Here is a 14,130-nt window from a genome sequence, read left to right as displayed (position 1 = left end):
ACGAACACAGACGCAGCCGGATCATTTCCATAATGACCAATCAGTGTTCATTTTGACAGCAAATTTTGATTTAGTTTCAGTCTTTTGACTAAAATTCCATTTCGTTTTAGTCATATTTTAGTCACCTGAATTGTTTTTAGTTTTAGTCTAGTTTTAGTTGACTAAAATCTAATGAGTTTAGTTAAACTGTAATACATGAATTGAGTATTTAAGCATTACATAACCGACTATTACACGAATACATGTCAAAACTGACATTCTGACATAATTGTGTTTTGACCGTTCAAGCGCAAAAATACACGAAAGAGCTCAATTCACTTTGTTTTTTAAAAACATCTATATATAAGTCCTACTTAAGTAGGTCACTTTAGAGTTCAGCTAATTGGATTTAATATACATTTTCATTTAACTGAGATATAAACAATCAATTAAGGCCTGGTTTCACAGACAGGGCTTAGATTAAGCCAGGATTAGGCCTTATTTCAATTAGGACATTTAAGCAGCTTTTATAAACATGCCTTATAAAAAAAAAACATTACTGGTCTCCATCTTGAGACAAAACAATGCCACTGACTGACATATTTTAAGATATGCCTATGAAAATCTTAGTCTGGGGGGTGTGTGTGTGCTCAAGTTGAGAGTGATAAGGCTTTAAAACGCATGCAGATGATAATATTTCATGATAATGATGAAGAACTGCAATGTCACGTGACAGAGATGATCATAACCAAACAGATGTATCATGGACACCTGAGACTTATATTACGTCTTGTAAAAAGGGGCATAATGGGTCCCCTTTAACTATATTATTTTAAAGTATATTATTTCTGTAATAAGTACACTTTTTAAACGTATGCTTAAGTGTACTTTTTTCAGAAAGGTATTACTAATGTTTTGAAAAACTGTTTTGCACTTCTACTCTATCATTGAAATTGCACTTTGCTATATTCTGGGATGTTAGAGACACTTTTTTCTCATCTGTAAGTCACTTCGGACAGCCCTGAACATTGTGAGTAAATCACTTGCATATGCCACTACATTTCATGCTGGGTGAAACTTTTTTGGGGTTGAGTAAAGTTTTTTCTAAAATCATAAGGTAAGAGTTGACTTGTTTATTATTTTAAAATTCGTTAATAAAGTGAGGAAAATAAGTGTTTGAACACCCTGCTATTTTGCAAGTTCTCCCACTTAGAAATCATAGAGGAGTCTGAAATTGTCCTCCTTATGTTAATATTTGGTACAGTAGCCTTTGTTTGCAATTACAGAGGTCAAACGTTTCCTGTAGTTCAGCAGGTTTGCACTGCAGGAGGGATTTTGGCCCACTCCTCCACACAGATCTTCCCTAGATCAGTCAGGTTTCTGGCCTGTCGCTGAGAAACACGGAGTTTGAGCTCCTCCAAAGATTATCTATTGGGTTTAGGTCTGGAGACTGGCTAGGCCACGCCAGAACCTTGATCTGCTTCTTACAGAGCCACTCCTTGGTTATCCTGGCTGTGTGCTTCGGGTCATTGACCCAGCCTCGACCCATCTTCAATGCTCTAACTGAGGGAAGGAGGTTGTTCCCCAAAATCTCGCAATACATGGCCCCGGTCATCCTCTCCTTAATACAGTGCAGTTGCCCTGTCCCATGTGCAGAAAAACACCCCCAAAGCATGATGCTGCCACCCCCATGCTTCACAGTAGGGATGGTGTTCTTGGGATGGTACTCATCATTCTTCTTCCTCCAAACACGTTTAGTGGAATTATGACCAAAAGTTCTATTTTGGTCTCATCTGACCACATGACTTTCTCCCATGACTGCTCTGGATTATCCAAATGGGCATTGGCAAACTTAAGACCTGGACATGTGCTGGTTTAAGCAGGGGAACCTTCCGTGCCATGCATGATTTCAAACCATGACGTCTTAGTGTATTACCAACAGTAACCTTGGAAACGGTGGTCCAGCTCTTTTCAGGTCATTGACCAGCTCCTCCTGTGTAGTTTCTTTGGATCATTGAGACCCCACGAGGTGAGATCTTGCATGGAGCCCCAGTCTGAGGGAGATCGACGGTCATGTTTAGCTTCTTCCATTTTCTAATGATTGCTCCAACAGTGGACCTTTTTTCACCAAGCTGCTTGGCAATTTCCCCGTAGCCCTTTCCAGCCTTGTGGAGGTGTACAATTTTGTCTCTAGTGTCTTTGGACAGCTCTTTGGTCTTGGCCATGTTAGTAGTTGGATTCTTACTGATTGTATGGGGTGGACAGGTGTCTTTATGCAGCTAACGACCTCAAACAGGTGCATCTTATTTAGGATTATAAATGGAGTGGAGGTGGACATTTTAAAGGCAGACTAACAGGTCTTTGAGGGTCAGAATTCTAGCTGATAGACAGGTGTTCAAATACTTATTTGCAGCTGGATCGTACAAATAAATAGTTAAAAAATCATATATTGTGATTCTGGATTTTTTTGTTAGATTATGTCTCTCACAGTGGACATGCACCTACGATGACAATTTCAGACTCCTCCATGATTTCTAAGTGGGAGAACTTGCAAAATAGCAGGGTGTTCAAATACTTATTTTCCTCACTGTATATCAGCAGTTGCCCATTAACTGTCAGGTTATATCCAAAGCTACGTGATTATTTTTCATTTAGATTTTAAATTGGCTAATGCTGCTGGTTAATTTTTAACGGCAGTTTTGTCTTTCTCTCTTTGTCTTTGTCATTCTACACCTAATTGAATTGATATCGTCACATGATATTGTTAGATTGGATGACGTCGTCTGACCTTGCCATGCCTTGACTTGAATTGGTGCCACTGATTTGGAACAGCATTTCATTGTAATAAATGGCTTTTTAGTTTTAAAAATAATAATAAAACATGCTACTCAATCATTGTTTTTGTTTTGCATGACGACGGGGGCATAGGTCTGTGGTAATGGAATCCAAAGCAGAATCGTTAAATTCCTCGTGATCCCCAAGCCTTGCGACGCCTGTAACTCAAGGACTGTCATACGGCCCATAGAGTGGAGCTTAATGACACCGACAGGGCGAAAAACACAACAAGTCCTGCTCAATGCAGATTGGATGAGTTCTCCGATCAATGACCATCCCATTTCCAACCCCTAGTGTCATTTATAAGCTAAGCTATTCATTGCTGTGCCCATATGAATTTCCTGACATTGAGGACACAAAGTGAGCTGCTTGATTTATTAATAAATGATAGAAAAGGCCAATAAACTGGAAAAAGCCTTGATATGATATCATCTTTCATTATTTCATATTCAAGAGGTAACATTTTGAGAATAAAACACTGGCTTCTCAAATGCTTCTTCTGGGTGTTTTTTAAATATATCATGCATCAGAGATTGCGACATAAAATCTTTAGTGAATTGAAACTGTGAAAGAGCCAATATTCAAACTGAACCATGATAAACATCTTTACACCCATGATGACCTGTCACCTGGTTTGAACTCCTCCACCATTTGTGTTTCAGGTGAAAGTGTTCAAAAGGATTCGCTGGTCATGCTGTGCTTTGGAGGGACAAGAAGACACACTTCATAAAACAGGACGAGAGAGTCGAGAGAGAGCAGAAGGTAGACAGCATTCGCAATCATGTCTCGCCACCACAGCCGAGCCACCAGCCTGGAGGAGAAGGGAGCCACGCCCATCCACAAAAGCTCCACCCCCTTACACAAAAGCGCCACCCCCACTCACAAGAGCGCATCCTCATCCTCTTCGTCTCAGAGAGACAGCCGACAGGTGAGACTGACTTAGCTTTGAGACAGAAAGATTCATCCAGGCACTGCTAATAGTTTGATTCACAGTGTCATGTGACAGACATCATTGCTTAATATGTTGTTTCACATACCATTTAAAAACATGTCATGTTTGTATTCGTATACTGTGTGCAGTAGTTTACTCCATTCTGCACACAGCCACAGTTTCAGGACCATGTGACAGTGCAGAGGCGGAGAGATGGTCACATTCCTCTCAGCTGACTCGGTTGATCAAAGCAAGGCTGTTGACTATGAGCTTAAAGTATATTACAGCCAGTTACAGGCGAGAGCTGCCCACTCTGACAGGAAGGGGCTGTTGGACATGTGCAGTTGTTTAGGGGCAGCTAAATCAATGAGATTACTATAATAGATTGACCTTCAACAAAGCAGGAGCTCATTCAAGTAATGACGCAGCACTCTTCACAAACTCTGCAGCGATGCTGAAGAAATTCATATACATTTGATATAGACTTTTGTGGTCATCATTTACATTTATTTTATCTTACCCCCCTATTGTCCACTACGTTGGCTGACAGAATAAAATACATAAATAGTTTTTAATTCATAGAAAGAGTGGCCGCTACAAAATGTGACGCAGCTTTGCTAGCATTGAATACTGATTATTACACAAATAAACCTGTTACTGTGGTGACAGGAGGAGCACAATATTAGTTATCATTAATATGAACTAATTAGCCTTGTTTCTAAGGCAGCCATCACCATTCTAATGCTCACATTTACCCATACAAAAAAAGAAGTGTACCTCAAGTTCATTTGATTTAAGTCGGCATGAATGGAAGTTGCGACTTTCATCCCTATTGTGACGTACATATGAGTGATAGGCTTTACGAACAAGAGCAAATGTAGGGATCATGTACAAAATATCTAACGTAAATGTTTCCACTTGTAATTGTACATTTATGTACTGAGTAATGTTAAGTAACTACATGTACTTACAATAGGGTTAGGGTTTGGTTGAGGGTTAGTTGCATGTAAATATGCATAATTTATAGTTATTACTATAGTAACTACATGTAACAATGACACTAAAATAAAGCCCCTCACATCTCAGTCTCTCCTCAGGTGCCTTCTATAGATTTATAGGAATACTCTCTCAATGCTCGTGATTTGTGTTTCTAGTTAATGCTTTCACTCAGTTGAGCCTCACGGTCTGATGTCTGTTTAATGAGGTTTCTAATGAGTTTGACATTTTGATCAGTCAGTGAAACTAGCAGTAACACTTTCGATCTAAAAGCTTTTTTTTAGATGTGATGTGTTTTCACAAACTATCATTGGCTGCTAAATCAGTTCTGCGTGTATTCATTTACTCTTTGGTTCATTCATTCATTCATTCTAACTCTCTCACTGTCCCCATCTCATGTTTAGTATTGGAGTTAATGAATTATATAGAGCTGTTCATTAATAGCTTTTGCAGTTCCATTGCTGTGGTTTTCTTATATTTCATTTCTTCCCCTTTGTAGGAGACGGATAGCTGGGAAATCATTGAGGGGCTGAGGATTGGGCAAACTCATGTGCAAAGGCCAGAGAAGCATGAGGGTTTCATGCTGAAGAGGAGGAAATGGCCCCTGAAGGGCTGGCACAAGGTTGGAATCAAAAACCACCAATTGTTTTTCACTGAGCAGGCTGGTCTGGTTTGCTGGTTTTAGAGGGGTTTGACCAGCTAAACCAGCTTAAGACCAGAAACCTGTTAATTCTTGGTGTTAATGAATGATATAAATATGTTTGTGTGCACATTAATAGTATTGGCTATTACTATGTACTTCCATTGGTTTGTGTTTTTCCTATATTTCACCCTTTATTACTCACGATATGTATTTACAGTAAATGGAGTAATACTGTGTTTTTTTCTTCTCTTGTCTTCTACACAGCGATTTTTCGTTCTAGATAACGGGATCCTGAAATACTCCAAATCTCCTGTAGATGTGAGTGTCTTTTGAGTTTTGAATGGTACATAGAGTGCTTCCTGTGAGCTGTGCTGTTCTGCGAATAATAAAGATGAGTTGTGTAGGTTGGTCAGAGACGCTGCGCTGTGATTGGCTGTCTGCTCTCGCTGTAGCGTGACTCAGATGAGCTCAGACTCCGCAGCAGAAACATCACTAAGCACTGATGCAACATGGACAGAGTGTGTGTGTGTGTGTGTGAGAGAGAGAGACCCAGAGTGCTTTTGGAGAGGTTTATTCTCTTCCTCTTAAATACCCTACATCTTTTATATTATTAACCGTAGGGAAATGACAGAAAGCAATGTAGAGAGAGGAACTGTCTCTCTGAAAAGAAATATTTGGGACATATTGCACCCCAAAATCAAAAGAAACAAATAAGATATTATATAGAAAAAAAAGTATTGAAGAAAAGAAAAAGGAAAAAATATGTATTGTATACACCAATCAGGCATAACATTATGAAGTGAATAACACTGATGATCTCTTCATCTCCTGTTAGTGGGTTGGAAATATTAGGCAGCAAGTGAACATTTTGTCCTCAAAGTTGATGTGTTAGAAGCAGGAAAAATGGGCAACAAGTCCGATCCATGGAGGCCCCACCTCTCAACTTACAGGATTTAAAGGATCTGCTGCTAACATCTTGGTGCCAGATACCACAGCACACCTTCAGGGGTCTAGTGGAGTCCATGCCTCGACGGCTCAGGGCTGTTTTGGCAGCAAAAGGGGGACCAACACAATATTAGGTCATAATGTTATGCCTGATCGGTGTATTATTATATACAGGGCTTGACATTTAACTTTTTTGCTCACCATCCATCCTCTGTGACTAGTGGTTTTCCCAAAGTTACTAGCCACTCAGCATTTTAACTGGCCACAGTTTTGACATTGATACCATGGGGAAAAGCTGCCATAAAGATATTTGTAATATCATCTCATAATTTGTCAGCAGGTTTTTTAGGCTGCTGTCACTTTAAGACCTGACGCACGTATCCATTACACTGTTACACATGCGTTTTCTTTCTCAACTGTTTACGTTCACTTAAACCATGACTGACTGTGTTTACGCGAATACTCGCCAAGACTGGTATTTTGACATTATTTTGTGTGTATTTGACTGTTTAAGCACAATAAGCAGCAAAAAATATCTAATTTTAGTGCTGCACTTTGGGTGTTTAGTTATAAATCTGAACGGAACATGAGGTTTAAATGTTCTTGTGTGTGTGTTTGTCTCAGATTCAGAAAGGAAAGCTTCATGGCAGTATAGATGTGGGTCTGTCTGTGATGTCCATCAAGAAAAGAGCTCGCCGCATCGATCTGGACACAGAAGAGCACATTTACCATCTGAAGGTGTGTGTGATTCGCTTGATCTGTGTGTGTATTCATTCAAATATTGTGGAGAGAACCAGTGTCTCAGGGGTTTATTTTAATTTTGCTTCTTTTTGTTATGTAACAGTGACATTGCCTTAGTTTTGATTCTGTGAACTGGCTGTCTCCTGACTCTGTCTCTGCCTCTTTCTCCTTCAAGGTGAAGTCTCCAGATGTTTTTGACATCTGGGTGTGCAAGCTGCGTCACCATCGCTTGTTCCGTCAGAACGAGATCGTTCGTTCTCCTCGTGATGCTACGCTGCGGACGTTCCCTCCGGCTGCCGGCGCAGAGTCACCCCAAAACACCCCTTCCAGCACACACCAAAACAAGGTCACTGCCGCCCACTCTTGTCCTCTGTTTGTGTGGTATAAATTAACCTTTTTTCATACATATTTCTGATCTTATTGCACGCAGTTTATTTGCATTCTGGCTCCATTCTGGCCATTTTTCACTCTCTAGTCCCGCTGGAAGCATTACGGCTCGCAAATGCGGAGTCATGTTGACTTTAAAAGCAACAGAAATCAAGTTAAGCTTCTTTCAGACAGCTACTGCACCTGCATGTAAACGTGTGTGTGTGTGTGTGTGTGTGTGTGTGTGTGTGCCCTTCAGCAGGGTAAACCCAGCAGTCTGTCCTGGCACCTGCCACCCTCCTGTAGTAATGGACAGAGTAAAGTGGCGGCCTGGTTAAAAGAGTCAGAGGAGATGGACAAGTGTGCAGAAGGTAACACAATTTCATTATATGGGTCATCTCACTAAACCTGACAAGAAGTGTCACAATTTACCGCAAAATAAAAAAGCAAGAAGTTATTTTGTATTGCTTATAATTATAATTTGTGTTTTGTATATACTTATTATTTAGAGCTGCACGATTAATCGCTAAAAGATCTCAATCTCGATTCAACAGTCAACCACACAATATCATTATTTCTGTTACTATAATTCAAATGATCACTGGGATAAAAGTTTATAGTTCGGATATAAACACTGATGTATATGATAGCGCAAAATAGAGCAAATCACCTTTTGAAAGGAACTTGTCGCTTCAAATAAAGATTGTATCTAGTACATCGTTACACCAGAAGGTGGCGACAATCATTCATTCAAAAGATTAATTCAATGCTGATTCATCCAGTAATGAAACAATTGAAGTGTTTGAGTGAGTCATTGAATCATTCATTCAAAAGATTAGTTTAAAAACGCTGATTCATTCAGTAATGAAACAAGTGAAGTGTTTGAGTGAGTCATTGAATCATTCATTCAAAAGATTAGTTTAAAAACGCTGATTCATTCAGTAATGAAACAAGTGAAGCGTTTGAGGGAGTCATTGAATCATTCATTCAAAAGATTAGTTTAAAAACGCTGATTCATCCAGTAATGAAACAAGTGAAGCGTTTGAGGGAGTCATTGAATCATTCATTCAAAAGATTAGTTTAAAAACGCTGATTCATCCAGTAATGAAACAAGTGAAGTGTTTGAGTCAGTCATTGAATCATTCATTCAAAAGATTAGTTTAAAAACGCTGATTCATTCAGTAATGAAACAAGTGAAGTGTTTGAGTGAGTCATTGAATCATTCATTCAAAAGATTAGTTTAAAAACGCTGATTCATTCAGTAATGAAACAAGTGAAGCGTTTGAGGGAGTCATTGAATCATTCATTCAAAAGATTAGTTTAAAAACGCTGATTCATCCAGTAATGAAACAAGTGAAGCGTTTGAGGGAGTCATTGAATCATTCATTCAAAAGATTAGTTTAAAAACGCTGATTCATTCAGTAATGAAACAAGTGAAGTGTTTGAGTGAGTCATTGAATCATTCATTCAAAAGATTAGTTTAAAAACGCTGATTCATCCAGTAATGAAACAAGTGAAGTGTTTGAGTCAGTCATTGAATCATTCATTCAAAAGATTAGTTTAAAAACGCTGATTCATTCAGTAATGAAACAAGTGAAGTGTTTGAGTGAGTCATTGAATCATTCATTCAAAAGATTAGTTTAAAAACGCTGATTCATTCAGTAATGAAACAAGTGAAGCGTTTGAGGGAGTCATTGAATCATTCATTCAAAAGATTAGTTTAAAAACGCTGATTCATCCAGTAATGAAACAAGTGAAGTGTTTGAGTGAGTCATTGAATCATTCATTCAAAAGATTAGTTTAAAAACGCTGGTTCATTCAGTAATGAAACAAGTGAAGTGTTTAAGTGAGTGATTGAATCATTAATTCAAAAGATTAGTTTAAAAACGCTGATTCATTCAGTAATGAAACAAGTGAAGTGTTTGAGTGAGTGATTGAATCATTCATTCAAAAGATTAGTTTAAAAACGCTGATTCATCCAGTAATGAAACAAGCGAAGTGTTTGAGTGAGTCATTGAATCATTCATTCAAAAGATTAGTTTAAAAACGCTGATTCATCCAGTAATGAAACAAGTGAAGTGTTTGAGTGAGTCATTGAATCATTCATTCAAAAGATTAGTTTAAAAACGCTGATTCATCCAGTAATGAAACAAGTGAAGTGTTTGAGTGAATCATTGAATCATTCATTCAAAAGATTAGTTTAAAAACGCTGATTCATCCAGTAATGAAACAAGTGAAGTGTTTGAGTGAGTCATTGAATCATTCATTCAAAAGATTAGTTTAAAAACGCTGATTCATCCAGTAATGAAACAAGCGAAGTGTTTGAGTGAGTCATTGAATCATTCATTCAAAAGATTAGTTTAAAAACGCTGATTCATCCAGTAATGAAACAAGTTAAGTGTTTGAGTGAGTCATTGAATCATTCATTCAAAAGATTAGTTTAAAAACGCTGATTCATTCAGTAATGAAACAAGTGAAGTGTTTGAGTGAGTCATTGAATCATTCATTCAAAAGATTAGTTTAAAAACGCTGATTCATTCAGTAATGAAACAAGTGAAGCGTTTGAGGGAGTCATTGAATCATTCATTCAAAAGATTAGTTTAAAAACGCTGATTCATCCAGTAATGAAACAAGTGAAGCGTTTGAGGGAGTCATTGAATCATTCATTCAAAAGATTAGTTTAAAAACGCTGATTCATTCAGTAATGAAACAAGTGAAGTGTTTGAGTGAGTCATTGAATCATTCATTCAAAAGATTAGTTTAAAAACGCTGATTCATCCAGTAATGAAACAAGTGAAGTGTTTGAGTCAGTCATTGAATCATTCATTCAAAAGATTAGTTTAAAAACGCTGATTCATTCAGTAATGAAACAAGTGAAGTGTTTGAGTGAGTCATTGAATCATTCATTCAAAAGATTAGTTTAAAAACGCTGATTCATTCAGTAATGAAACAAGTGAAGCGTTTGAGGGAGTCATTGAATCATTCATTCAAAAGATTAGTTTAAAAACGCTGATTCATTCAGTAATGAAACAAGTGAAGTGTTTGAGTGAGTCATTGAATCATTCATTCAAAAGATTAGTTTAAAAACGCTGATTCATCCAGTAATGAAACAAGCGAAGTGTTTGAGTGAGTCATTGAATCATTCATTCAAAAGATTAGTTTAAAAACGCTGATTCATCCAGTAATGAAACAAGTTAAGTGTTTGAGTGAGTCATTGAATCATTCATTCAAAAGATTAGTTTAAAAACGCTGATTCATTCAGTAATGAAACAAGTGAAGTGTTTGAGTGAGTCATTGAATCATTCATTCAAAAGATTAGTTTAAAAACGCTGATTCATCCAGTAATGAAACAAGTGAAGTGTTTGAGTGAGTGATTGAATCATTCATTCAAAAGATTAGTTTAAAAACGCTGGTTCATTCAGTAATGAAACAAGTGAAGTGTTTAAGTGAGTGATTGAATCATTAATTCAAAAGATTAGTTTAAAAACGCTGATTCATTCAGTAATGAAACAAGTGAAGTGTTTGAGTGAGTGATTGAATCATTCATTCAAAAGATTAGTTTAAAAACGCTGATTCATCCAGTAATGAAACAAGTGAAGCGTTTGAGGGAGTCATTGAATCATTCATTCAAAAGATTAGTTTAAAAACGCTGATTCATTCAGTAATGAAACAAGTGAAGCGTTTGAGGGAGTCATTGAATCATTCATTCAAAAGATTAGTTTAAAAACGCTGATTCATCCAGTAATGAAACAAGTGAAGTGTTTGAGTGAGTCATTGAATCATTCATTCAAAAGATTAGTTTAAAAACGCTGATTCATCCAGTAATGAAACAAGTGAAGTGTTTGAGTGAGTCATTGAATCATTCATTCAAAAGATTAGTTTAAAAACGCTGATTCATTCAGTAATGAAACAAGTGAAGTGTTTGAGTGAGTCATTGAATCATTCATTCAAAAGATTAGTTTAAAAACGCTGATTCGTCCAGTAATGAAACAAGTGAAGTGTTTGAGTGAGTCATTGAATCATTCATTCAAAAGATTAGTTTAAAAACGCTGATTCATTCAGTAATGTAACAAGTGAAGTGTTTGAGTGAGTCATTGAATCATTCATTCAAAAGATTAGTTTAAAAACGCTGATTCATCCAGTAATGAAACAAGTGAAGTATTTATGAGTGAGTGATTTAATACGTTCATTCAAAAGATTCATTCAATGCTGATTCATCCAGTAATGAAACAAGTGAAGTATTCATGAGTGAGTCACTGAATCAAACTATTTTTTTTTTCATTCAGATTAATTCAACATTTTAAATAGACGGCAGCATTTTATTACTTATGTTGTTTAGTCGTCTATTCAGTTTGAAACAAAAAAAATCCAGATTCTTAATTTACCCAGAATTGTGCAGCTCAAATATTATTATATTATTTTTGACAATGCATACAAATCATATATCAATTATAAATCATTAAACTCTTTGTACTTTATGCTGATTTTAATAAAATATCATTTATCTTTACAAAAAATATTTTTTTTTTTTCTGCATATAAATTTCCGTATAAATTCTGCACTCTAAAAAGTCAAATTCACCGTAATAATTAACTTTATTAACTTAATAAAATCTCTGAATATCATTTCCTTGATGGTTTGAGTTGAACATACCAAAACAATTGAGTAAATCATAGTAACATATTTTAGAGTGTGTGCAAGTTTGTTCCTAAAGACTGATCCACTGTCTTATTTACAAAAGCTACATTTGAGTCTCACCCGTGTGTGTGTGTGTGTGTGTGTGTGTGTGTGTGTGTGTGTGTGTGTGTGTGTGTGTGTGTGTGTGTGTGTGTGTGTGTGTGTGTTCAGAACTCGCCTACTGCCAGTCTAGTCTTTTAGAATTGAGTCAACTGCTGCAAAGTCTGGAGATCTTACAGAGGACACAGTCCGCTCCCAATTTCACTGACATGCAGGTATATCCACACACTCTTCAGCGCAGCGCTAGCTTCCTTACGGTGTCTAGTGTATTTGGACAGATTGTGTTGCAGACAGATTGTATTTCTCTTTTGCTAACCTAATGCACAGGTTTGATATCCTGACACGTATCTGTTGTTTTGTCCTGTCTGTTTGAATTCACTTAACATTATATCCAACTGTGTTTATATCAATACCCTGCCGGACAGTTTAGCGCTGTGTTGGCCGAACAGTGCAGAGGGTTGTACAAGTAAAAGCAAGACGTGCTTTTCTGAAAACCCTTAATATGAAATTTAACATGCAGATGCAAGAGATTTCTCATAACGATGATAAAACTTTCAGAATTAAGAGGAGCTTTAATCTCTGGTCTATGCCAGATATCTGATGAAATATGGGAATTTGTTAACGCAGCGCTGTTTATCATAATATATATAGTATTTTTACACGCCTAAACCTCAAACTAAATCCACCTCCTCAAACACAACATTACGATTCCTTCTTCAATGTCATTCCCATTGCTTCTGCATATGAAGACCCAGCCTGCTCGTGTCATCTCATCTTCTTTTGTCACTGCCGATGGATTCAGTTCTTCAGTTTTCTGCTATTAACCCTCTCACCCCTTTGCTGTGCCTGTGTGTGTGTGTGTGTGTGTCCGTGTAATTTAGAGTAACTGTGTAGATTTGACAAAGAAAGAAAAGCGTGTCAGCAGAAGATGGAGGACTAAAAGTGTCAGCAAAGATGCAAAATTGCAACAGCAGGTACATCTTCAGCACACACACAATCAACACTGAGGGTCATTTACTATCATTTATTATTTATTGCACTGTCTGCATCATTTTAGCATTCGATTCGCTGGAATTACGCAAATCAGGTAATGTGCAATCACAGCTCAAAAAATCTGTGCTAAATGCAGTTTGCATGAAATTACTAATCTTTAGGGCTGCCCCCGACTAAAGGTTTTTGTAGTCATTCATTTGAGCCATTAGTCGACTAATCGCACGTTTATGTTAAATAATTATTTCAATATACTGAGGAGAATACTAAACCATAATGAGTATTCGTTTAATATATATATAGGCGTATATTTAGCATAATCCGCATTCAAGCGCACGCCAGCTTGCCGCAAAGCATCGGCAAGAGTAATGATTGTGAATGTATCTGAAAAAATAGCAAGGAGACATTTTAATTGTTTGTTAATAAACTAGTGTTTTCTGAGTCAGTAGCTGGGTTTCCATCCAAACGTGCAGTGAAGTTCGCAAATGTGAATTAGGTGCATTTCCATCAAGTTGTTTGAGCGGATGACGATGGTATTGGTAACATAGTTCATAAAAAATGTCCTGCTCTTCAAAGCTTTATAATGGCAGTGAATGGTTGTGTTGTTTTTGAAGTCCATAAAAGTGCATCTGTCCATCATAAAAGTGCATCTATCCATCATAAAAGTGCATCTATCCATCATAAAAGTGCATCTGTCCATCATAAAAGTGCATCTATCCATCATAAAAGTGCATCTGTCCATCATAAAAGTGCATCTATCCATCATAAAAGTGCATCTATCCATCATAAAAGTGCATCACATCTATCCATCATAAAAGTTCATCTATCCATCATAAAAGTTAATCTATCCATCATAAAAGTTCATCTATTCATCATAAAAGTTCATCTATCCATCATAAAAGTTCATCTATCCATCATAAAAGTGCATCTATCCATCATAAAAGTGCATCTATCCATCATAAAAGTG

The 14,130-nt window shown here is 37.0% G+C and overlaps 1 protein-coding gene across 1 annotated transcript in view; it reads left to right on the top strand.

The window, feature by feature from the left end:
• The window catches only part of osbpl6 (oxysterol binding protein-like 6), a 101,028-nt gene that overhangs the window by 45,367 nt on the left and 41,531 nt on the right, over positions 1-14,130 (top strand). Inside the window, exons 2-9 of the mRNA XM_079822447.1 lie at positions 3,477-3,742; positions 5,241-5,363; positions 5,649-5,702; positions 6,954-7,067; positions 7,246-7,416; positions 7,696-7,807; positions 12,285-12,388; positions 13,055-13,147. Of these exons, the coding sequence (XP_079678573.1) occupies positions 3,596-3,742; positions 5,241-5,363; positions 5,649-5,702; positions 6,954-7,067; positions 7,246-7,416; positions 7,696-7,807; positions 12,285-12,388; positions 13,055-13,147 (918 nt within the window). The 5' untranslated portion in view covers positions 3,477-3,595. The remainder of the gene's footprint in view (positions 1-3,476; positions 3,743-5,240; positions 5,364-5,648; positions 5,703-6,953; positions 7,068-7,245; positions 7,417-7,695; positions 7,808-12,284; positions 12,389-13,054; positions 13,148-14,130) is intronic.

The sequence above is a fragment of the Gobio gobio genome (genome assembly GCF_949357685.1).
Source record: "Gobio gobio genome assembly, chromosome: 7".
Taxonomy (NCBI): Eukaryota; Metazoa; Chordata; class Actinopteri; order Cypriniformes; family Gobionidae; genus Gobio; species Gobio gobio.
This window is presented reverse-complemented; position numbering and strand designations above follow the sequence as displayed.